This window comes from Psammomys obesus, unplaced genomic scaffold (assembly GCF_907164565.1).
Source record: "Psammomys obesus unplaced genomic scaffold, mPsaObe1.curated_primary_1811, whole genome shotgun sequence".
Classification (NCBI taxonomy): domain Eukaryota; kingdom Metazoa; phylum Chordata; class Mammalia; order Rodentia; family Muridae; genus Psammomys; species Psammomys obesus.
Genome location: NW_026587216.1, coordinates 36,663,562 through 36,690,020, shown reverse-complemented (window position 1 = coordinate 36,690,020; position 26,459 = coordinate 36,663,562). Strand labels below are relative to the sequence as shown.

The window sequence follows — 26,459 nt, the reverse complement described above, 5'->3', positions numbered from 1 at the left end:
GTGTCCCTGTGGTATGGTGGAACATCTTTTGGGTATATGCCAGGAATGTTATAGCTAGGTCTTAAAGAAACTGCCAGATTGGTTTCCAAAACAGTTGTACAAGTTTGCACTCCCACCAGCAATGAAGGAGTGTTCCTTTTTCTCCACAACCTTGCCAGCATGTGCTGTCACTTGAGTTTTTGATCTGAGCCATTCTGATGGGCATAAGATGAAATCTCAAGAGTCATTTTGATTTACATTTCCCTGATGACGAGGGATGTTGAGCATTTCCTTAAGTGCTTCTCAGCCATTCGATATTCCTCTGTTGAGAATTCTCTCTAGCCCTGTACCAAGGCTTCCAGACTGTCAGCACTGGACTATGGCTGTATCACTGGTTTCCCTTGTTCTGAGAATTCCTGCTTTCATGAGCGAGCAGTTACTATGGTCACCAGTATTCTTGACTACAGAAAGCTGCAGTAGTTATCTAGTTTATGATTTTATAAGTCAATTTAATAAAGCTAAATGTGTATGTGCACATATGTGTATTTCCAGTTAATCCTGTTTCTCTGAAGGACCCTAATACATTGGTGGTATGAGAAATTCAACTCCTAAATCTCTATGTAAATCTCCATTCATTTCACAATTCTGCCACTCAAGTCTGTTACTGCACTTGGTGATTAGTTTTGAGAGATTAAGATCAAAGTATTTGTCTATGGTGAGAACTGATGACTGCAAAAGTGTAGGAGAATCAAGAACTGAAATCCAAGAAACAATACAAGCAAACAAACAGGAATATAATGTGAATAAAAAATATAATAATACTAAATTTTACACTAGCACATTTAAATGGTTAATGTACCAAGGAAACGAAACACAGTGAGGCAAGTTACATGATTTGTACAGGGAGAAAGATTTGTAAGCAATTCACTCAAATGATGTTCACACTGAAAAGAACCCAGGGCCTATGGCAGTGATAGCACTAATATTTTTATAAGCCATTATTACATTACTAAAATGTTAATCACATTTGGCTATCACAAGTAGGGAGAACAGAGACAATACAGGTCACAAATAGCATCCCTAAATGATTATTTGTGACTAGGTTAATCCTAGTACTAAGGAGTACTTTAAAAAATATTTACACCCTTATCAAAGCCCTTGTCTCCTCCCAGTCCCACCTACCTGCCCTCCTTCCCCCTTCCTTTCTTCTCAGAAAAGGAGTCTGACCACCAACCTACCCCAGCACATCAGGACTGAGAGCATCCTCTTCCCCTGAGGTCTGACAAGACGGCCCAGCTAGAGGAAAGTGATGCAAAAGCAGGCAACAATGGCCATGTCAGAGACAGCCCCCATTCTACTTGCTAGACGACCCTCATGAAGACCAAGCTGCCCGTCAGCTATAAATGTGTAGAGGACCTTGGTCCAGTCAGCGCAGGCTCTCTGGTTGGTGACTCAGTCTTTGTGAGGACAGCCATGCTAGGCTCCTCTCGGCAAGCATAGCAGAGAATCGTTGTGTCAGGGGTTGGCTCTTTCCTATGGGGCGGGCCTCAAATTGGGCCACTCACTGGTTGGCCATTCCCTCAATTTCTGCTCCATCTCTGCACAGCTTGTAGGCAGAGTAAGTTTTTGGTTGAAGGTTTTGTGGATGAGTTGGTGTCCTGCTCCCTCCACTATTAGTCCTGCCTTGATTTTGGAGGATGGCCACTTCAATCTCCCCCTCCCCTTCTGCTAGGAGTCGCAGCTAGGGGTCACCTGCACAGCTTCCCAGAGCCTAACCTTGTCCCGAATATGCACCCCCCACTCGTTTCCCTACTCTCTCCCTCTCACCCCCCACCCACTCTTCTCACATCTTTGGGTGTGTGGATTGTAGTATGGTCATCCTGTACTATATGGCTAATATCCACTTACAAGTGAGTACATACCATGTGTGTCGTTCTGGGTCTGGGTTACCTCACTCAGGATAATCTTTTCTAGTTCTATCCATTTGCCTGAAAATTTCATGATTTCCTTAAGTACTTTTGATCTCATCCATATATTATAGCAGCTAACTGGTGAAATTCTTTCCTAGCATCTATACACCACCTGGTGGAGAAAATCAGTAACTACATACCCATAATGTGTCTTAGCAGTACCTGAACAAGGGAGATGATGCTGAAAACCATGATCATTGCTTCACTATTACCTCCCTTGCTTGAGACAGGGTCTCTATGTTGTTCATGGCTATGTAGTCCAGGCTAGCTGCCCAATGAGCTTCAGGGATTCTCCATCTTGGGCCCCAATCTTAGCAGAGAAGTTGCAAGATCAGACACAAGACATCTTTCCAGCTTTAGGTGGGTTTTGGAGATTTGAACTCAGGTCCTCAAGTATGTGGCAAGCACTTTATCAACTGACCTATCTTTAACACCTGAATTTTGTTTTCAACTCCTCAGCCAGGTTTTTTTTTTTTTTTTCTTGCGCTATGAAGTTGCTAAGTTGGAAAAACAAAATCAGTAAAAACATTGAGGAAAAACATCCAACGAAACTTTGAAGCGATTAGAACAGTACACATGAATTAATAGAACCAAATTACAGCGACTCTAGCAGTTGCTCAAAGAGAATATAATCTAGAAAATGAAAGTTTGGCAGCTTCAGCCACACAGTGAGCTCCAGACTGGATAGGGCAACACTGACCACTGACCACACACACACACACGACGGAGGCTCTGAACACAAACCATGGCACTTTGGTAAAGAACCTCAGAGGAAACCGGAGGTTCAAGAAGCATCGCTAAGCTAAATCTCTGGATCTTGACCTACCTGTCCTCCCCATGTGACTCATTAAAACGGAAACTCCTCTTCCTCAAAACGAGTGACCAACTTGAATCTTCTCCAGAGTGAAGCAGCAAGTGGAGTCTCTTCTTTCTCCTTCCAGCTCTCATTTGAGGCTCCTGCATTATGCAGGGAGAGCCCTCAGGCCTCGCTGGACCTCCTCCTTCTGCTACAATTTGTCCAACCCCATGACTACAGCTGTCTATCCCAAAAGGGGCCCAAGGACAAAGCTTTACATGGGGGAAGGGCGGGTCTTTGTATTTACAGGCACCTGTCATCTAAAACTCCCAGTGAGATGAACATGTGTTTGGTTTTGCTTTCCAGTCATCTGAGAGCCTTGTGTTGGAGATAACTCATCTTTTATCTCCAATTACCCTAAACTGTAGAGCAATGGCAGACAGACCACATCCATGATGGAGAGACTGCTGACTTTCCCACTTAGTGTTTTTGGAAGTCATTTAGCATTTTTTTCCATGAAAATCTTAGGGGTATTATTCATTCCTCTCACTTTCACTGTTCTCATTAAGGCTAATGTGTAAAGAAAAAATTCTAAGTTACTATTATCTACAGAGACATCTCCACTTAAAGATTAGATGTCCTCTGTGCTTTTAGCATAAACTGATTTGCAAAATTGATCCATTCAGGAAATAGTGATAGTCTCTAGAGATTCATCGAGTTGGAGCAGCTGAACTGGCTCCAATATGTCTATAATTTTGTATGTCAAAGTGTTGACAGAGGGCATGTCCGTAAACACATCCTCAGTGAGAGCTTATCACAAACAACTATGTTCTGCCTTGCCCCGGTTGTTGGCACAGCTCTGACCACACCTGGCTCCTCTCCCTACACATTTTAGGATGGTGAACTATTTCAAGTAAAGACCCCAGGAATCTAAAGCCTAAGGAAGCCTTATTTAGAAGTATACGGAGAGCCTGTGGTACAGAGCAGTGACAGAGCACATACTCAGCACACACCAGGCTAGCGTTTACTTCCCAGTTCTGAAAACAGGGCACCCCAAATGCTTTAAACAGGTAGAGAACGTTTCTAGGTTGGAGATTTAGTGCATAGGATCAAAAAGAACACTTCAGTTTCCACAGCAGTGGCGGTTGGGTGTTTGGGCGTGTACAGAATAAAGGCAGGCATCAACTATTTCTAGTATAATGAATAAACATGCTTTTTCACATATTTAAATGTCATTAAGTAACTTAGCTTTGGATAATCATTCATAAAAGCGAAATTGAGACTCATTTGCACATTTGAAGTAAAAATGAACAGACTAATAAACTTCTAGGAATGTAAACATCTCATTTTTTTCATGAACAGATTAAGATGGGTTCTTTTAATTCAAAAAGTAATTTAGGAGAAGCAAAAAATAATTTGTGACTTGTCGGGCTATTCTTTTGCAAAAACTACCTCAGAGCAAACACTCACTGAAGATGGGCACAACCTGGAAATGCATCAGCATGCTGTCACTTTTATTACACCAAAACCAAAACAAGCACAAAGACAGAAAGAATCCAGATGCCTGTGGGTATAGCTGTTAAAAGGGATTTATTTCAAGTACTGTACACAGAATACTTTTTGCAATTGGCAGCTTTATTTGATAGTTTTTGTAAAAATATACTTAAAATATATGTCTATAAGTATAAAGGAATTAGTTGGGCTTACACACACTTACACTTAGAGACAGACAGACACACACACACACACACAAAACAGAGATATCAAAAAAAAAAAAAACAAAAAAAAACACCACAGACTTTCACCACATCTTTCTCAAAATAATTCCAAGAACACCGAAACACATGAATGTTTGCAAACTTCATTATCTGCTAATAAAGGTTATCTGGAAATCTGTAACTGTAGGTCATTTCTGCCAACTGCTTGCATGGGAGATTGCACAATGGAGTTAACTCAGAGAACAAGCACAATATATACAGTGAGAAGTTTCTTTATGGGTGCCACCAACTGAGAGCGTAGCCAAAGTCAACAGCTCCTCCAGCCAGATTATGTAAGATGTCTGAGTGGCACGTGATTAACTCTCTACTAACATATAATTTTTTTTTGCCATTTTTTAGTTTAAAATAGTATTAAATATAGTTTTATGCATGCACAATTTACCATGGTTAAATCTTAACTCATCTTTCATAGTTATAGAATCACTTATAGTATCACAGTTATAGTATCAGTTTTTGGTATCATCGTGAAACTCTGCTGAGAAACATAAATGCACACATTTTCCAGTGTCCAGAGACTTACCACTTAGCCATTCAGAGCCACCCTCAGGTAAGAGGCTGTCATAGAATCTAGGGAGATAGTAGGCCAAAGCCCTGCACTTTCTGAGAGGCTGTGGAATGAGCAGTGCTAGCAGATAAGAACAGAAGTTAAGTTACTATCAGGAGCAGCACTCAGTAAGGGGACAGGACTGTGGAGACAGGACTGTCAGACTGAAGAAAGGAGACTTGTGAAGAAACGATTTATTACTGCGAGGTCAAAACAAGTCATACAATACAACAACGTTACTTGTAACATGCCTGTAGAGAATGCTGAGCTTAGTAAACTCTCAATAAGTGATAAACCCACACATCTCTAAGATATGTACTCCTTATCAAAAATGAATAACATACATGCTTAATATTAAAAAATACAAAGTCAGATTTGTTTGAGTTGCTATAAAGTACCTGTATGCACAATATTTCAAACACTACCATTATAAATATTTGTTTTGAAGGGGGCATTCCTAGACTCATTAGTATAACGCATTTTATAAACACAAACTGTATTTGCATACAACTTTATTACATAAATAAAAATAAGTATCTCATGCTCTGGAACGTTGAACTTAACATAGAAAACATACACATTTCTTTAAGACATTACTTCTCTTACAACTTTCAACTTCAATACAAGCTCCAGGTTACTGAAAGCAGGTTTGTCCATTTGCTTACAACTATGCTCACAATACAATGTTCAAGTCTACCATTATATGAAAAATATGTACTATTTATATTTGCCACATTTTAATTAAAACAGATTGTTATATAACACTGAAAATGAGTTCTCTTTCTTGACTCTAAAATAAAAAAAGCAAAGTTAGCAAGGGAATTAGCCTTTGTCATAGAGGTAAAAAATCAAAATATGGGAGATGTTAAATAAGAAAACCACAGCACAGAGTGTTTTATAATTGTGTTCTGAAAGATACACTCAAATGCACACTATGTAGAGAAGAAAAGCACAAACCAAAGTCAGAGGTACAAAATAAAAAGGGTGTTTACTAGTCTTTTTGAATGTTCCAGTACCCAAACTACCAGGCTAATGCAAAACCGTAGAGGGGAAAGGTAGGAGGGCAAAAGACTAACATAAGGGGCAGGTACCACTCACCTTTAATCTCTTGTGTTAATCTTTTTGTGTTGTAGATTAGTATACACTACTTTAATTTTACAACAAAAAAGGACTGCGTTGCTAATTTTGTGCAAGTTCTTTAGTCCCTGCCACTGAATTAAACTAGTTATTTATTTGTTCTTGCAACAGAGGGGAGTGTTAGGATTACAACCAGTAGTGACCCACTAGCTTCCTTTCTTGATGTCCCTCCTTCCAGGAGTTTCCTCTGAAATCAACTGCAGCATTCAAGGGAATTCTTAAGGTAGCTGCAGATTAAAGTTACTGAGTCATTCTGCTTCCCTAAACATTTATCTAAAGCAAAAAAGGTCATCCATTAAGTTCAAACTATCTAAGGAGCACTCTCCACTGCTCCCAGATCTTGGCAACAGGTTAACAGGCAAAACTGTTATGCTGCATGCTATTAGCTAGGTATCAGCTGTAAGCCACAGACTTCATTGTTCTGGGCTATAGAAACACACACATGCACATGAGGACTTTTATAAACTCTAACTGAAATTAGAGGGCACTAAATATTTTACAGATTGTCAACCATTTAAGTCAAACTACATATCAAGGATAATTTGAAAAACATGAGTTTCTGTGAAAATATTATTTGTAAGCAGGTACTGCAAACACATAATCATTTAAAACAACTGTCCTCAGACTCTTGTCTAACTGCTCAAGTGGCCACCTTGTTTCGTGATGATCGTACATTTTAAGTTACCATGTCAATGTATTCTCAAAGCCTAGACTGTAATACCTATGAAAGTACTAGTCATCCACATGGGTATTTAATCCTCTGTCCTAATGCACACTCCTGTCTTTTGGAAGACTATTACACAGAAAAATGCAGTCATGTTTTTTGCATTTGCATCTATAGGTACTCCATATAACTGATGAAAAAGCTACAAGAAAATTTCAAATTATTTTACAAGGTCTGGATATTTTTTCCCATTTCTAAAACAGGTAGTACCTTTTTGTTTACAACGGTTAAGGTATTATTTCTTCACTTTTTTGCGTGTGTGTTTTGGGGGAGTGTTGGTGTAATGTTCTTTTGAAATGTATATTACCCTTTTCATTCAAATGCTGATTTCTGGGCCCCCTACACCCCAACTCTCTTGTTTCAATCTGGACATTGCATTGTGATACTTATTCTAAGCATCCTGTCTCAACTTGGTATAAACTTCCAAATAAAGCAACTAGACACAATGTTGAGCTAGGAGCCACCAGAGGACAGGAAAGAGGGGAGGAGCTAGAGGGCAGGAAATGAGTGGGAGGAGAAAGGGCAAGAGGAGAGCTGGGAGCAGAGCTAGAGGACAGATCTTGGAACTCTGTGGAGATGGACTGGACATAATATATCACTACAAGCAAGTATAATGTGGGAAATCTAAATGTTAGGAAACTATGAGGGCTTGGAGGTTTAGGAGGGAGTAATTATTGCCCAGCATTGTGTTCTAGGTTAACTAAATAAACTCAGTCTCTGTGTGGTGATTTGGTTATACAGCTGTTTAGGACAAAAGCAGAATTACTAGACGATACATCACTAGTAAATATTAATCACCACTTACAATAGGGGAGGCAAACACAGGAGTATGCATATATTCATATGCATATGTTCATATGTGCCTAGAGGCCTGAGGCTGACCACGTTCTCCTGGTTGTTCGTTATCAAAGAAGGGCCTCTTGCTGAGCCTGGAATGATCCAATTTTGCTAGTCTAGGTAGGGACCTAGGTTACAGATACCACCTCTTCTACCTGCTCCAGGCTGAGACTGTAGGTGGCTACCATGCCTGGTAGGACTTACATGGATCAGATAAAGGATCACATGGGCATGAGATCTCTGGTCCTTACCCCTGCTATATCTACTGACTTCATCCCTCTGGCCCTAAGTTTGCTCTATCTGAAAGGTAGCTTTTTTTTTTTTTTTTTAAGGTAGTATTTTTTTTAAGGCAGTTTCACACTGTAGCCCAGGCTGATGCCCAGGTCAGCAATCTTCCCTTAGTTCTGAAGTGGTAGGATCAGGCATGTGTGCCCATAGCTAGCTTTGGTAATATTTTAAACTATATCTGTTAACCACATTGTATTTAACAAAGAAAAAGGAGCAGGACAGGGCCTGTACTGGGAGGGAAAAGAGTTTTGTTGTTTTTTTTTTTTTGTTTGTTTGTTTGTTTTGTTTTTTCTTTATGACAGAAAAATTCTCTAGAGACCTTGTAGTAGGAGTCCCACTATTTAGAACCTTAGTTCTAGGGTGACACTGGCCTTTAATCCCAGCACTCAAGAGGTAGAGGTAGGCAGATCTCTGCCAGTTTGAGACCACCATGGGCTACATAATGAGTCTCAGACCAGCCAGGAACTATACAGCAAGACCCTGTTTCAAGAAGGGCAACAAAACAAAAAATCCTAGCTCACTTCTATGCTATTCTATTCATCCCCTACAGCACATTCTAGCCAACCAGGAAGGAGTGGGGTCTGCTGATGAGACAACTGCAAAAGGTAGGTGTGGCCTCAGATTCTCTGTAGCCTCAGTGTGGAGGCAACCAAGGCAGCTTTGTTGGCATTGGCTGCAAGAGCCCAGCCTGCCGTACTCAGACCTTTAAGGATCAGATTAGTGCTGGAGAGGATTTGGAGGGAGTTCAGACCTGGAGAAAACCTGTATCAAACAATATCTAACTGGTTATGAATAGTCTTTAGAAAGTGAGGTCATGTCTTGGGGGTTGGTCTGTTACTTTCTTGTATTTTGATGCCAACCAATTACTTGCCCTCAAGATCTGGTTACTGCCTGGATAAACCTATCCTTGTTGTATAAACCTGCCTAAGACATTTTACCTGATTGATTAAAGGCCTAAAATCTGGGCAGGACAGAATGGGGTAGGCATGGCTAAGGTTCCCGGGCTTTGGGTTCAAGAGATTCATGGGAAACAGACAGATGGGGAAGAGAGAAGGGAGGAGAACACAATGGGTTAGCATGGAGAAGAAACCACGTGGGCCAGGAGGAAACACTCCAAGGATGGCGCGGATGGAAAAAACACCAAACATAATAAGCAAGTGTTCATAAGATTATGGATGGAAGGTAGCCTAGATAAGGATGGTTAAGGTGGATGGCATTGGATGGGGGCCGGAAGATGGATGGTGAAGTTGTTGAAACAGTGTAGGTGAATTATCTGCCCAGCCCAAAGTAAATAAGGCAGTTATAAACACCCATTTTTACTTATGCATTTCACCAGGAGAAACGAAAAGAGACCATGTGGCCCTTGGTGGGGAGAGGGAAAGCAGAAGAGGATGCCATTGGACAAAAGTGAATGAAGTCTGCGTATAAAGAAAGAAACATGGAGATTGTGGCCCCTACCTGGATCCACAGAAAGTTAGCACCTTTCTGACTACTTCGGTCTAGGACCTTTGAATGTGATTCTCCAGCAGACTGAAGGCCTGTGTGGATTGTGCCATTCATTGAGGGCAAGGCTGTGTTTCAATTCCTAAAGCAGGATAATCACAGAGAAGAATTGACAACTGCTGAAAAGATGCTAAAAAGCAGAGCTATGACTAGACCTTGGAAATAAGGAAGAAAAGCTCTGGAAAATGAAGACTCTCCAGCTGAGAAATGATGCAGGCACAGAATAGTACAAAGCTCAGGAAGGCCACACTGCACCTTCTAAACAGGAAGGAGCCCCATCTGAGAAAAGAGGAGGCAATCACAGCACACAAATGTCACAATGGCCACATGCATACTTCTGAAGAGGAACAGGAAGCAGGTCCAGCTGAGAAAAGATTGCAGTGGAAATTTTGGTTTCTTTGTAAACTCAGTTATGTTATATAAATATGTTTTTGTTTTAATCCCAAGTGTGGGATTTTAGTTTAAGCTTTAGTTTGTCCATAGCTGTTAATTGTCTCATGGGGGGCATGGGTTTTGCCAGCTGGTAATGGGCTGCCACACGCTGCACCAAGAGGGGCCTGGACTAGGGCTCTAAGGCTATAAATGAGAGCCCAGAAAGAGACGGTGTGGTGTGCAGTGTTGGCATGTGGCATGTAGCATTTGGAGAGACCAGAAAGACTGACAGTATGTTGGTCTGGAGCAGATAGATGGAGAGAAATGCGTTGGGCGCAGCAGCTTGGAGAAGGCTGCAATTGCTGTTGACAGATAGGTATATCCCCAAAAGACCCAATGACTCTAAACAGCCAGGGGAAGTAAATGGGTCTGTGCCCTCTCTCCCAACCAACCTCTCTCCTACCTAGGGTTGCGGGGGGGGGGGGGGGGCTGGTGGAAAGGAGGTAGAGGTGTAAACACCCCAAATAAAGTAAGAGTTTAAAAATGAGTGCTACAAAGACTATGGAGCAGATCAGCTCACAAATGTCAGAATGGCTACACTGCAACTTCTGAAGAGGAACAGGAAGCAGCTCCACCTGAGAAAAGGCTCAGGAGTAACTCATACAAATGTCAGAAAAGCACAGTGTACCTTCTTAAGAGAAGAGGAAGCAGGCCCAGCTGAAAAAAAAAAAAAAAAAAGACTCAAAATTTAATCACAGTACACAAATGTCAGAATGGCCACACTGCATGCACCTTTTTAAGAGGAATAGGAAGCAGCCCCAGCCAGTAAAAGATGCAAGAGCAAATTACCCAATGGCCACACTAAGCCTGAAGAGGAACAGGAAGCAACTCCAGCTGAAAAAGACATAGGTGCAGAACAGCTGGCAAAGTTTGGAGGCGCCACACTGTACCTTATGAAGAGGAGCAAGAAGCAACTCCAGAAATTGAAGATGAATATGATGAAGACAATAAAGCTGATGACAGTCCAATCAGACCCCATTCTGGTGTTCATCCTTTTTGTAAGAGGAATACTGCCTGAATATGGGCAAACAAGGAATAGTGCCTCATCTACCCTCGTGGTACATGGCAGATGTACCATGAGTATGGGCAGAAAAAAACCTCCCTGGCCTGGCCTACCTCCTGTGGTAGTGACTCTGAAGGCTATGGCCATAAGGCAATACTTTCTATCATCAGAAGCCCTCCAGGGCATCAGGCAGCACACCAAACAGCTCTGGGACCATGCTGTTTCCTACAGAACACATCACTGTTGCCAGTCAAGAAGCCTGGGAGAAAGTCTATAGGCAGGTGCAGGACCTGAGGGAGGTAAACAAAAGGCTGGAACATACCCATTTGACACTTCCAAACAAACCCATATACACTTCTGAGTTTCTTGCCTCCTGATAGAGAACTCTACATTGTATTAGATCCAAATATGCTTTCTTCAGCATTCCTTTAGGCAAGAGGAGACAACTGATAATTGCATTTGAATGGAATGATTTGGAGAATGGATTCAATGGACAACTGACCTGGAGGAGGCTGCCACAAGGGTTTAAAAACTCACCCACTATCTTTAATGAGGCCCTCCACCAAGACCTAAGTGTGTACAGTCAAAACACACCGAATGTCACTCACTTCGCTTCAATACTAGACAAAGACATGGCAGCAACTTGAGGCCCTCCTAGAAACTTTACAAGAGTTGGGATACAGAGTATCAGCCAAAGAGGCACAAGCCTGAGTGACTGAAGTCACTTATTTGGTCTTCAAACTTGGGGTCACAGAAGTCTATCCCTAGAGCTTGCAAAGGCAGGTGGATCTTTGTGAGTTTGAGGCCAGCCTGGTCTACAAAGCGAGTCCAGGACAGCATGGCTACACAGAGAAACCCTGTCTCCAAAACAAAACAAACAATGAAACACCATCCTGGGCATCCAGAGGAAATGACAACAAGTACATTGAGTTTTTAGGGATGGGCAGGCTTTTAGAGACTTTGCATTCCCAGTTTTGCTACTTTATGAGGCCACTAGAGGACAGGAGGAAACTTTTAAGTGGAACAAGGAGACTGAGGAAGCCTTTAATGACTTAAAATTGGCAATGCTGTCTACACCAGCCCTAGCTTTGCCTGATGTGACTAAGCCTTCCCATTTGTTTGTGGACAAGATCCAAGGCATTGCCAAAGGGGGGATGACACAAAATTTGGGACCCTGGAAAAGTTCAGTGGCCTAGTCATCTAAAACATTGTGGCAGCAGGTTGGCCGAATTATCTGAGAATCATAGTGGCCATTGCCGTGATGGTCAAGGATGCTAACAAACTGACTTTGGGACAACTCCTGACCATCACAATGGCCCATGCTATAGAAAGCGTTCTCAAGGGCCTATGGAACAGTGGATCTCAAATGCTCAGCTCATGAACTATTAGCCCCTATTATTGAACCATCTCTGAGTGTCCTTTGCCCCTAGCTCATCTTGTCACCCTGCTACCCAACCCAGATTTGAACAATCCACCAACCCATGACTGCTTGTATATCCTGCAGCATGTACATAAAAGCTGGCTGGACCGACTGCCAGTCCATGGCCCAGTGCAGGCCTGACCATGTACACCGATGGAAGCAGCTTTATGAAAGACAGGACAAGGTATGCAGGGGCAGCAGTGGGCATCTCCCCTCCCAAGTAGGATACTGGGCCAGAATGCAGAGCCGATAGCTCCCATAAGCACGCAATCTAGCCAAGGAGCAGGTGGTTAGTATTTACACTGTTGGCTGCCAGGCATTTGCCGCAGCACGGGGCAACATACGGTGAGATGGGACTAGAAGGGAAAGACCACTCCTAAGCAGAAAGACAGACTATTAAAAAATAAACAAGAGATCCTAGACCTCTTGATAGCACATGGCTGCCTGAAAGACTGGCTATTATACACTGCCCAGGACACCAAAAAGGACAGTCACCAGAGGTCTCAGGGGATTGTAGGGCAGATACAGCAGCTAAGGAAAAAATGAAGCAAATACCCATGCTTCCATCGATATCTTTGCCTGACTCAGTCTTGCCTGAAGCTCCAACTTACTTTCAAGGAAGATGAAGAGGCCTACCGACTTCTACGCAAAGATTATCTTAACGAAGAGTGGTAGATGGGATAAAAATCCTGCGTAGGGCTCCAGTAAGAGTACTGATCAAACAACTTCATGAGAGAACCCACTTTGGGGTGAGAAAGATGAAAGAATTGATTACCCCTAAGTTTTATGTTCCAGACTTGCCTAAAAATCTGCAAAATGTCACCACTGGGTGTCACTCTTGCCAAAAGACCAGTTTTGTCCCAAACTTGATGGCAGCCAAGAGAGGGAGGAACTGCATGAATTTTGCAGCATCTTCTGGGAGACATACTTTACAGAGGTAAAACCAGGAAAATTTGGTTATAGATAACTCTTAGTGTTTGTTGACACTTTTCAGGATGGACCGAGGCTTTCCCAACAGCTGTGGGATTGGACAATCGCCCAGCCTTTGTCTTCCAGGTTGGTCAGGCCTTAGTGTGAACGTCGGGGATAGCTGGGAGTTACATTGTGCCTCCCGTCCTCAAAGCTCAGGGCAGGCACAAAGGATGAGCTGGGCCTAAAGGAGACCTACCACATTAACCCTGGAAACTGGCAGGACGGACAGTGTCCCTCCCTTTACCCTCACACACTCCCTAAATCGAGAGAATGATTCCTTGTGAGATAACACTTGGGAGACCTCCCCTAATCTTCCCAAATACTAGAGCAGACAATTCTAACCATGCTATTCTTAAGTCAGTCCAGACACTCCAGAGGGTCCAGAGTGGTCTCTACACCTAGGTTTGACATTTGTATGAACTGCCACTGGTCCACTCCCACAGATTACAGCCTGGAGACCTGGTCCGGATCAAGAGACAACAGAGAGAATATTTAAACTCTCACTGGAAAGAAGGTACCTTACACCATGATCCTGACCACACCTATGGCTGTAAAAGTTGAAAGAATCTGAGCTTGGATCCACCATTCCCATTTGAAGTCTGCTTCCCAGAAACACCAGGACCCAGACTGACAATGTATCAACAGACAGCATCTGGAAGATCCACTAAAGGTAAGACTGGTGGCCAATGGCTCCCTCTGATACTTCTTACCTGCTAAATCTAGTACCTTGCCAAAGCATAGGACTCAGGAAACCAGGAAACTATAGGCCAAGGACATGGTTATGGAAACTATCAGATACTTGGATGGGTAGAATTGTTGCTGAGCCTCCCCAGTTCAAGGCAGATCTCTGCCATTCATGGCCAAGTCTTGGGAGAGTTCCTGGGTCCAAATTTACCTCTGGGTGCCAGCCCAAACACACTGAGGAGGAAACGCTCATGGGAAGATACCAATATTATGCTTGCCCAGCTGAAGGAGCGGAGATGGTCTACTGCCAGGATGAAGAAGTTTCATTGCCTCTATAGGCCTTGTGTTACCTGGGCAAAGGGTTGGAAACCTGATGAGTACTCAGAAATAAAACTCAACAGAACCTTAGCTGTAAGGTGCCCTGCATTTGTAAAATGGTCATCATCACCTTTGAGAGATGAGAACTGCTTCCTCCTATACGGACTAGGGACACTGAGAGGACATGGGGACTCAGAGCATACTGTATAGGCTGGGACCCAGGAATCGTGTTCCCTATTAAGAGGCGAGCTAAGCTATACCATTTAGGCCCATTGAACCTCTAAGCAGGAGTCCATGAGGTTCCTCCCTAACCAGGTCCCTACTGACCCCTCTGGGCTGGAGACCACACCTCCAAACTTGCCCTCCATAGCCCCCTTTTCAGGACTCCACTATCCCCCATCCATTTCATGGGTCCCCCTTGATAGAAGCTGTTATAGCTGCTTTTAAGTTTCTAAATACCCATCCCTGTATGACAGAGACTGCTGGCTCTGTTTAAAGTCCAAACCTCACTACTCTATAGGTATAGCAGTGATAGTTTCCAAACCTTTTCAAAGCCTTAAGTTCGTTCTCCCCTACGATACTACCTTTTACCATGGGACATTCCCCTTAATTTAGGGGACATATGGGGAAATGGAACTTGTTTTAGGTCATGAGTATCCCCTAAGCACATCAACTTACTCTCAAATGTGTCATAATCCTGATGTACATTTAATACAAGCCATTGGACTAAAAGAAAACCTCCTGGCTGCAACCAGAGTGTTTTGGCTTGCCTATACCTCAGGGCTTACTCCTTGTCTGTCAGCCATTTTATTGAGCAAGAAGCTGAATTAAGCATATTAGTACTTGTCCTAACTCAGGTTTCCTATTATAAAAGCAGAGTGGAATGCATCCACATGGATCTTCTGAAACAAAAACTGGCAGCCCCTATTCTGAAACCCATTCTAGTAGGATTAAGGGTAGCTGGCTCTGCTGCACTTGGCACAGCATCCCTAATTACAGAGTATGAGCAATGTAAATACCTCAGTGAACAGGTTGATAAAGATTTAGCCCAGACACAGAAACAGACTGGTAGATCAATGGAATCGAACAGACAATCCAGAAATAAATCCACACACCTAAGGACACTTGACAAAGGAGACAAAACCATACAATGGAAAAAAAAAAAAAATCTTCAAAAAATGGTGCTGGTCTAATTGGCTGTAGAAAAATACAAATAGATCTATATTTATCACCCTGAACAAAAGTCCAAGTAGATCAGAGACTTCAACATAAAACCAGAAACACTAAATCTATTAGAGAAAGGAAAACCCTGAAACTCACTGGCACATGAAACAACTTCCTGATCAGAACAACAGCACAGGCTCTAAATTCATCAATAAATGGAACCACATGAAACTAAAAAGCTTCTGCAAGACAAAAGACACTGTCAATAGAACAAAACGACAACCTAGTGTCGGGAGCCACTCCTGCCATTACAAGATGGCGCCGGTTTCCTGCTTCTTGGTTCTTCTTGCCAGCATTGTTTTGCGATCTGCGCATGCGCCGCCTTATGCTAATGTAGGCTTGTGTGGTCCTCCATTTGGAGACCACATGCTAATTGGGTTTTGTGTGGAGCACCAATTACAGACGAACAAGTCACCCTGCTGGCTACTTAAGCAGAACGCACACAGGGTTTGGGGTCCTTCTCCATCTGCTGTTAAGAGCCTCACAATAAAGTTGCTGCTGGACAAATCTGTTGTTGCTGCGTCGTCCTTATCGGCGAGGGCTGCGCGTGACAAGTGGTGCCGAAACCCGGGAAACCTGCCGAACCCTGGGCGGAGGAACGACTCGAAGGACCCCCGACTGCTCGTCGGAGGAGGATTCAAGCCAGCAGTGCGAAACCGCGGTACTTTTCTGCAAGGTATGATTTCTGTGGTCTGGTGTATTCCGTTTCTCAATGTTAGTCTCGTTTTTGTCTTGTTGTGTTGTCTGTGTCTTAATTGTGGGAAACGGGATAGAGTGGGTGTAAAGGAGGGGCAAAGAGCGTTAGCAGACCATCAGGATAGTCTATCAGAAGCAGAAAAGGAAGAAATATTAAAAAAGGATAAAAAAGAAGAAATAGTCAAAAGGGAGAAAAAACCCAAAAACACGGGAAAACTTTCAAAACTCGAGTCAAAAAATAAAGAATCAAAGATGATATCAGAAACTAAAGGAAATACAAGCAAAAAGGAAGGGGTTAACAAGTTGTACCCTCTCCTGGATAAGTTTAAGACTCTTAAGGTGGAGTCCTCTTCCGGTGAGGAGACGTCCTCGGAGGAAGAGGAACCACGACAATCTGCTGACTCTAGTGAAGAGGAAGAGATAGAGCTCGATCCTGATGAGCAAGCAGAATTAGATGAGGAAGCAGCAAAATATGAAGCAGAGAGATATGGCCCTGACCCGCCTTATGCGCCAGGGTATGGTGCGACAGCGCCCCCTCTCGAGGAAATGATCCAAGTCAGAAAAAGGAGTAAAGCTACTAGGGCTATGGCTCCTAATTCATTAATTTCAGAAAAGGAAAGAAAGAAAATTCAGGCTGCTTTCCCCGTCTGGGAAGATGCACAAAATCAAAGGCAGCACTCACCGTTGGATCTGAAACAATTGAAGGCTTTGGTGGAGTCAGTACAAACCTATGGTATTAGCGCCTCATTTACGCAGGCGCTGATAGAAAGACTAGCAGCCGCAGCTATGACTCCTGATGACTGGTCCAAAACAGTGAGAGCATGTCTTACTATGGGACAATATTTAGACTGGAAATCCATTTATCAAGAGCTGTGTATGGCTCAAGCAAAGCAAAACATAGCCAATCAACGGCCTCAATGGAATTATGATATGCTTACTGGACAAGGCCAGTGGGTAGTTAATCAGACCTTATACCCACCTGAAGTATATGAACAAATAAATAAAGCAGCCGTAAGGGCTTGGAAAAGTTTGCCTAACAAAGGTCAGGTAACAGGGAACTTGACTAAAATTATACAAGGGGCTACAGAGCCTTTTTCAGACTTTGTGGCAAGAATGATGGAAGCTGCAGGAAGAATATTTGAGGACTCTGAGAGAGCAATGCCGCTTGTAGAACAATTAATCTATGAACAGTGTACCAGGGAATGTAGAAATGCTATTACTCCCTGGAAAGGAAAGGGAATAAGTGCCTGGATGAAAGCGTGTAGGGAAGTTGGAGGACCGGTAACAAATCAAGGCTTGGCAGCAGCTGTGCTCTCTGCTCAAAAGGCTGCAAATATGAAATGTTTTAATTGCGGCAGGATGGGTCACATGAGAAAACAATGTCGCTCTCAAGTGCCAACCTCTGGTGGATCAGCTAATAAACTACCGGGGTTATGCCCGAGATGCAAGAAGGGCAAGCATTGGGCTAATGAATGCAGATCGGTTAAGGACATTCAGGGAAGGGTTCTTCCCGAAGTTTCTATAGACCCCAATCAACAAAAAAACGGGAGGAGGGGCCCCCGACCCCAGGGCCCAAAAATGTATGGGGCAATTCAGCAGACTCCATGCAAATCAAAAGGATTTGTGAGGATGACACCATCCGAAGAGCAACTACAGGATCAGCAGGATTGGACTTGTGCGCCACCACCCGAGCAGTACTAACACCTATGATGGGATGTCAGCCCATCTCATCTGATCTTGCCGAGCCGTTACTAAAGGACACTGTAGGGTTGATAATTGGCCGTTCATCTACAACCATAAAGGGTCTAGAGATTCATCCAGGTGTTATAGATCAAGACTTTGAGGGCCAAATAAAAATATTATGTTCTTCCCCTAGAGGGATTAGTTCCATCTCCCCGGGGGATAGAATAGCACAGTTTTTAATATTACCAAGTTTACATCAGATGTTCCCCAGCCGGGACAGTTCCCGAGGAACAAATGCCTTCGGGTCATCCGGTGGGCAACACGCATATCTGTCTTTACAATTGGATAAAAGGCCTATGACATTGATAATCATTATCCAAAACATCCTTTATTGCAATTTACCTTGACTAATGCATTTACTCCAAAAGAAATGGTAAAATGGAAGGATGTCCTTGATAATCAATGGAAAGGACCGGATCCTATTTTAATAAGATCCAGGGGAGCTGTGTGTATTTTCCCACAGGACCAAGAAAATCCAATTTGGGTTCCGGCGCGATTGACCCGGGTGGTGAAGCACGATGACCCTGATCCTGATCCTGATGTTGAACGGACTGCCTACGAGCTTGGAGGTGGAGACCCAGGAGATTCGATGGGGGATCCTGTCAGCCTTTCCTCGACCCATGCCGGTGATGCATGATGCACAAGTCTTCCCAAGATTTTTCGCCACTAATAACTCTCTGGGACTACATTATTTGCCAATGTCTATCTTCTGCCTTTTCCTATTTTAAGGAGTGGGTTGGCGTGGGAATATTTGGAGTGTTGCTACTGGCTGGACTGTTTCTCTGTTTTTGGTTGCTCTGCAGATTCAAAAGACAACAACATTTCAAAAATGTGGCCATGGTTTAGGCTATGTTGGCTGTGGAACAGGGAGCCTCCCCTCAAGTCTGGCTTAACGACCTAGAGGTGGGGAAAAGATCTTCATCAACCCTACATCCGACAGAGGGCTATTATGCAAAATATATAAAGAACTTAAGTTAAACACCAACAAACAAAATAATCCAGTTAAACATGGGGTGCACAGCTAAACAGAATTCTCAAAAGAGGAATATTGAATGGCAAGAAGTACTTAAAAGAAATGCTCAATGACCTTAGTCATCAGGCAAATGCAAATTAAAATGACTGAGATTTCATCTTACACTCATCAGAATGGCTAAGATCAAAAACTCAAGTAACAGCACATGGTGGTGAGGATGTGGAGTAATGAAAACCCTCCTCCATTGCTGTTGGGAGTGCAAACTTGTACAACCACTCTGGAAATCAAATTTCTCAGAAAACTGGGAATAATATTGCCTCAAGACCAAGCTATACCACTCTTGGGCAAATACCCAAATGATACTCCACCACACAACAAGGTCATCTGGTCAACTATGTTCTTAGCAGCTTTACTTGTAATAGCCAAAAGTTGGAAACAACCCAGATGTCCCTCAACCAAGGAAGAATAAAGAAACTTGTCGTATATTTATACAATGGAATACAATTCAGCTCATAAAAAAAAAAAAAAAAATCATGAAATTTGCAGGCAAATAGATGGAACTAGAGAATATCATCCTGACTGAGGTAACTCAAACCCAGAAAGACACAAATGGTATATACTCACTTCTAAGTGGACTTTAGCCATCTAGTACAGGATAACCCATATAACAACTCATAGACCCAAAGATGAAGAATAATGAGGAAGATCTAAGGGAAGATGCTTAAATCCCACTCAAAAGAGAAAATGCAAGATAGTGGAAGTGGCTGAAGAGAGGGAGTAGGCTAAGAGAAGGAACTAGGAGAGAAACGAGGGTAGAGAACAGACCTGGGGAGAGCAGAGGGTAGCACAAAGAGCTTACAGAGAGAAGAGAAACGATTAGTGGGGGCATCTCCCTAAGAAGCTGGAGACCTACGACAGGGTAGGCTCCTAGGAGGATACGGGGGTGACTCTAGCTGAGACTACCAGTAGCAGGGGTCATGGAGACTTAAGAGGGCACACCCTCTAAATACAGTGACTCCTAGTGGAGGGAGGGGAACAACATCTTTCGAACCAAAATTTCCCTGCCTACAAGATGTGCAGAGATAAAAATAAAGCAGAAATTGAGGGAATATCCAACTAATGCCTAGCCCAATCTGAGACCCACCCATGGTACACAGCTAAGCTCTGACACTATTAATGATACTCTACTATGCTTGCAGATGTTCTCTGAGAGGCTCTTCTCGGCAGCAGAGGAAAACAGTTAAGGCTCGCAGCTAAACATTGGGCAGTGTGTAGGCATCTTGAAGAGTGAGGGGAAGGATATGAGGACCCAGAGGGGATAGGAACGTCACAAAAAGACCAACAGAACCAACTACCTCGGGCCCAGAGAGGCTTGTGGAAACAGAAACCACCAACCAAGGACCATGTATGGACTGGACCTAGACCCCCTATACAGATAAAGCCAAAGGCAGCTTGGTCTTCATGTGGGTCCCCTAATAAGGGGAGTGAGGGCTGTCTCTGACATGGATTCTATGGCCTGCTTTTCAATCACTTTCCCCTGGCAGGGCTGCCTTGCTAGGACACAGAGGAAGAGGCTGTGCTCAGTCCTGATGCAACTTGATATGCTGGGTGTGGGTTGTTGGGGGGGGGGAATTCCCTTTTCTCAGAGTAGGAGAGGATAGGGGGAATAGGAAGGGAAGATAGGTCTAGGAGGAGAGGGAGGGGGCTACAATCTGGATGTAAAGTGAATAAAAATAATAGTAATAATAATAAATTAAAAAAAAAGATTTAGCCAGCTTCACTCAACCACTTCCTTCCTAGAAAATCAAGTAGATTCCTTAGTAGGTCTACAGAATGGAAGGGCCCTAGATCTGTTCTTGAAGGAAGAGTATACGGCCCTTTGAGAACAATGCTCTATGCTAATTACTCTGGAGTGATCAGAAACCCCATCGCTGAAATAAAAAAAAACAACAACAAGAGCAACAACAACAACAAAACCTTCCTCCTTGATAGGAAACAGCAGAGAAAGCAATCAACAAGGTGGTATGAAACCGTTTTTCAATACATCTCCTGGTTAACCTTCACTTATCAGAGCTCTGGTAGGTCCCCCATGCTCACTCCTATTGTTGACCCTTGGGTCTTGTGTTATTAATGCCTTGGTCTCCTTTATAAAGAAAGGTGTATCTGCTGTTTAACATATAGTCTTTAAGACCAGTATGAGCCCTTGCTTGCACAGGACACCCTAGAGTCAATGATTTGTCTCCCTACACAATTCAAGGGGAAATGTTAGGCTTAAGCATGACAGGAGGTCATGTTAGGTCATAACCTTAATTTGACCTAATGTTCCTTGCCGTAATCAAAACAATTTCTTGTTTTAGTTTGGAAGCTCCCCATCATAAGGCCCTCAGGTCTTGGAAACTCCCTAGACAACTATGATGTTAGACCTAGCCAATTAAAGGTTAGAGAGCACTGCTTTGTGTAGCTAGCCAAATACTGTAAATGCACCTGTTTGTGGTTGGTTCCACAAAACTGCCCAGGGTGGCAGTCTTGACTCTTGAGTCCAGCTGCGTCCTTGATTAATCAGTGTGCATTCAACAAAACATACATATGTGACTGAGACCAGTGTCTGAGTAGTTTGTGTGGCTGTTCATGAACCCCAACAAGATGATGAGAAAAAATATGAGGATGACAATGAAGATGGTGAAGAAAATCTTCCTCCAGTGAACTTAAAAAGATATAACTCTAGCTTAGTAGCTTTTCCCCCAATAAACAAAGACAGCTGTCTAGGAAAACTGTTACTGAACAGGGACCCCTGAGTACAGGGGAAAGGGGCCTCAGGGGATTAGGCAAATAATTCACCACTTCAATATGGAGCAATCTTCTTCATTAGTTTTGAAGGAAAGACATGATTATTTGCGTAGAAAATTCCAAGAAATTGAAACAATAAAACACTTCTACGACCTATGTCCTTAGTTTTGTTCTGCTGCGGTGATGAAACCCCCTGGGAAAACGACTGTCACGGTATGCATTTTTTGTTGAAGCAACATGCGTACACTGGTTTTGGATACTGGAACATTTTAGATTGTTGATTTCAAGTAAGAAATGTTCAACTTCTACAATTATATAATGGTAATAGAAAAAGGTATTTTAAAATAATATTAAAATTTCTTATGATCTGCTTTCAATGTAGAATTATTTGGTATTATGTATTTCTGCTTGAATATTAAACATAATATTTAGTTCAAATTTATATTTTGTTTTTCAATTTTAATGCTACTTACATAAGGAAAAGTTTTCGCCACTAGAAAAAAAAAGTGATGACATTAAAGATACTGCTGCTGAGGCCTCAGAAATGAGGAATCCATTATTGGAAAATTGAAGGTATGTAATATGCAAAGCAGAATTTGTATATGATGAGCTTAATACTACACTGAAATTTTCAAGTAAACTTTAACCTGTTTTATTTTTTTTCTTGCTGGTTATAATAGTTTGATAGTAAGATAGAAACACTGTGAAGAAGTGATACATAAAAAGAATATAAAAAGAAACCAGGGCTTAGTGAAATACTTACTCTACCTAAACGACAACTAACACTTAAAACAGCTATTTTAAAAAATGTTAATGCTTGTCAGGAAAGCCTGAGTTATAGAAAGAAACAGAAGGTGTGGCTGTATAACTTTTAGAGAACATGAGAGAGAAAGAATAAAGGTCTGAAGAACTGGGAAAATGGCTCAGTAGCCAAAGAGTTCACCAAGATGGTTGAGTAGGATGGTTGACTGAAATTCCAGCATTCAAAAGATGGAGATAATAAATTCCCACAGGGCAGGCTACCCAGACTAGCTGCAGTAGTGAGCTCTGGGTTTAACTGGGATAGCCTGTCTGAATAAGGTGGAGAGAGACTTAGGAGGATTTCCACATTCAACTTCAGGCATCTCCCAAACACACACAGGCACATGCATATCTAACATAAAAGTTTGCATGCTCATACAAAAGGCTCTCTGAGGAGATTATGGATATATGACACAATTCTGTTTTCTCTGAAAAAGTAAGAATTAGAGATGGGATTATTTCTGTTATGTATAAAGATGCTTGGAAGAGCTTTCTGTTTAATAGAGCTGATCTTCATGACAGACAAGAGACCCTTAAGTTTCTTAACAGACCTTTGCTATTTTAAAATGAAAGGTACACAGTAACACAATATGGAAAAGAAGAAAGAAGCTGTGTGGCTTCTGTGAAAGGAGGATGACCAATACAGTCAAAAGTTAAAATTTTAAGTTCTCAAAGTCATACATTAACCTTTGGCCTTAGAAGGTGAATGGAATGTCTGGCTGAATTTGTATGCTCCTTGGTACTGGAGGCTCCACTTTTCACTGTTTCCTGACTTTTTACACACCAATGTTTATTCTATAGTTGTCCTGACATTTACCTACAAGAACATAACTCACTTTTAGTGTCATAGGTAGAGAGGAAATCTCTACTTAATTTAGATAATCTTAATGAGATTTGGGACTCTTCAATCAATGAAATCCAGCTAAGGTTTTGGACTCAGAGACAATGTGTTAGGTTGGAAGATCTGAGCACCTCTGGAAGGGGTAAGTTTGTTTGGTAGGTGGCCAAAAAAAAAAAAAAAAAAAAAAAAAAAGAGAGAAAGAAAAGCTTATCAATTTCCCCAACTCCATGAAGATGTAACTGAAATAGAAAAGAGCAAGTCTGAATAATTTTTAGTTACTATAAAAGTTAACTTTGACAATGATCATGGATTCCCCTGAGCATCACATCTCCTCTTATATGTCCTCAAAAGCAGAGAACATTGTCAAGAATATGAATTACAGAGAAAGATCCAAGCACTGGCTGTAGATGAAGGAGAGCACCATGTCAGATGGGCAAGAACACAGGGGCCTCTGGAGCTCAGCAGCCAGGGAATGAGTCTCAGGCAGTCCTGCCAAGACCCTGAGGCCAGCTCAGAGAAGCTCGTGTTCAACATTCAACCTACATACACCTTTAAGAGAATAAATCTGTGCAATTTCAGTCACAAATTCCGCATTTTCTTATGTCAACAACAGAAAACTACACAGAAATGGCGACTAAGGACAGAATGGTGCCTGGAGGAACAAAAGCTTTCTGTTACTCCTCACACTGAGCAGGCCGTTCAAGAAATGCCTAACTCAGGAAAAACACAAGTCTTGCTGGTAATTTTTACTCCAGTCTCTCAGACTGAGTTCATACACTTCATACACTGAAGAATATATTCTGTATTGCATATTACACGCTTGTGTAATATATTCCCTATAAAAATGTTGACTGAGTGAATGAAAGTGATCAAGGCAGGCTCTGGAAGGGACTATAATTTCTTGATTTTAAAGTGCTGTTTATCATGTCTTCTCAAGAGCTGATGACTCTCACATGTATTAAAATTTAGTTTATGGCAGCTGTAATTTTATAAAATACAAGGCCAAAATACATTCTGTGTTACTAAAACATAGTTCAAACAATATGTAAAAAGAATATGCAAAACCTTCATTATTGTATGATCACACAATTTCAAACTCACAGCAGATACTCTGGCAAATATTACAGAAAAAGGATCCTTACTGGCTACTGGTCATTGCTGAATTAAGAAACTTGAGTGCAAATTTCACCAAATATATTTGCCAAAAAGGGTTTCTGTTCATTTCATCTAAAAATGTCATTAAATTAACACTGAGCTAGTAGTAAGTTGGTTGACCTAGACGTTTACAAGCTATCAATATAAGCCAGCCCTACAATTAAAAATTCAAATATTAAGCTCTATCTTTAGTCTAAATTTATCTTGACAAAGACTGGAAGATAGAACAGCAGCAAAACCAGAATTTATATGAATAATAAAAATAATTTGGCTGTTTTATGCTGGAAGTATAATATGCATGACACTACCTGTTCCTATATGCTCCTACACAGATTAGAGCAATACTATTTTATCTGCTGGAGTATCACAGTGTTAAGAATATCCGCTTCTTGTAGTGTCAGGCTTTCATCCGTTAGCTCCTTACTTGGAAACGAAGTCACAAGAATAAAGTCAGTAGTTGCAAACTCAGGACGTGACTGTACTATAAAGTCTCGTACATCCAGAACCCTAAAGGAATAAGTAGAAATGGTTTATTGTAGAAAAGGCATAATTCCATGCAAGCTTTTAATGGCAATCATCTTTACAACAGACATTATATAATCCCAACTTTTGTTTAAAGGTGCTATAACTTTCTTTAGTATACATTATTTTGATGGGAAAGTTCATCAGATTTTGATAGAGAAATAACTTTGGTATATACATCTGTAATAACAAAAACAATCTTAAAGCAAAATATGTATAAATTATTAACAATATTGTTAAAAGTACAAGTCTTACTGTTTTCAGAGAAAAAAGTTTTAAAGGCCTAAGTGTCTCTAACACTATGAAAAGGAATTTACGCACACACGCACGTGAATCCATACATATTAAGAGCCAAGTATGGTGTTACACATTTGTAATTTCACCTCTTGGAAGGCTAAGTCCAGATCACTGAGTTTGAGGCTAGCCTAGGCTAGACAGTCACATGGTGAGATCCTATCATTAAAAACAGTAACAAAAAAATTTAAAAATTATTCTCACATATACCTAGTAACATAACTAAGACTATAAATGCACATTATAATCTTATAATCAGTGAAAAATAAAAGCACTCTTATGTGCAGGGAAATATATTGAATTAGTAAAGAGACAATGAAACAGTCTATTAGAGATAGTGTACTAGAACACAAACTACTTATGCCATGCATTTACATTATGAAGTGCTATATAGAAAGTTCTGATTAAAATTTCATAAACTTTTTGTTTGAGACAATGTCTTGTCATGTAGATTAGACTTAGTTCAAACTTGTAATCCTCTTGCTTTGAGCTTCCAAATGATAGGATGGCAGGTGAGTACAATCATGCCTAGCTTAGAATTATCAATATTTTAAAATCCCAGTGGGATTTTACCATCTTAAAGCTCAGTCCACTAGATATAGTTTTGGTCATAAAACTACAACTCTTATCTTTGAGTTGTCTGAACTTGAACTAACTGGATACTTCACAAAAATTATTAACGCCTATTTATTGTAGGTAGTTACTATCCTTTTAGATATTCTTCTGTCAAAAGCTTCCTTTAAAAACGTAAACAACTTCATCTATTCATATGCTTTGTACAGATTTCTGTGAAGGAAGAGTATAGGAACACCGAGACCCCTACTGGCGGGCAGCTTACCGGTGTGTGCTGTTGAACCTCTGTATCAGGCGACTTCCGTCTGCTAAACGGATCTGGATTTTTGTGGTGGGCACTGAATCATCAATAAGAACAGCTGCATTAAGTATTGATTTATCCTCTTCTTCTGGAGAGGAAGGAGTACTGACTATTTCAGGTGTAAGGCTAAGAAAGATGAATTTAAGAATTAGAACACAAACTGA

The 26,459-nt window shown here is 41.6% G+C and overlaps 1 protein-coding gene across 1 annotated transcript in view; it reads right to left on the bottom strand.

Annotated features, from left to right (window-relative positions):
• The window catches only part of Ubxn2b (UBX domain protein 2B), a 65,668-nt gene that overhangs the window by 14,883 nt on the left and 24,326 nt on the right, over positions 1 to 26,459 (bottom strand). Inside the window, exons 7-8 of the mRNA XM_055603200.1 lie at positions 26,260 to 26,421; positions 24,914 to 25,112 (exon numbers count right to left, since the gene is read on the bottom strand). Coding sequence (XP_055459175.1) covers positions 24,950 to 25,112; positions 26,260 to 26,421 — 325 coding nt within the window. The 3' untranslated portion in view covers positions 24,914 to 24,949. The remainder of the gene's footprint in view (positions 1 to 24,913; positions 25,113 to 26,259; positions 26,422 to 26,459) is intronic.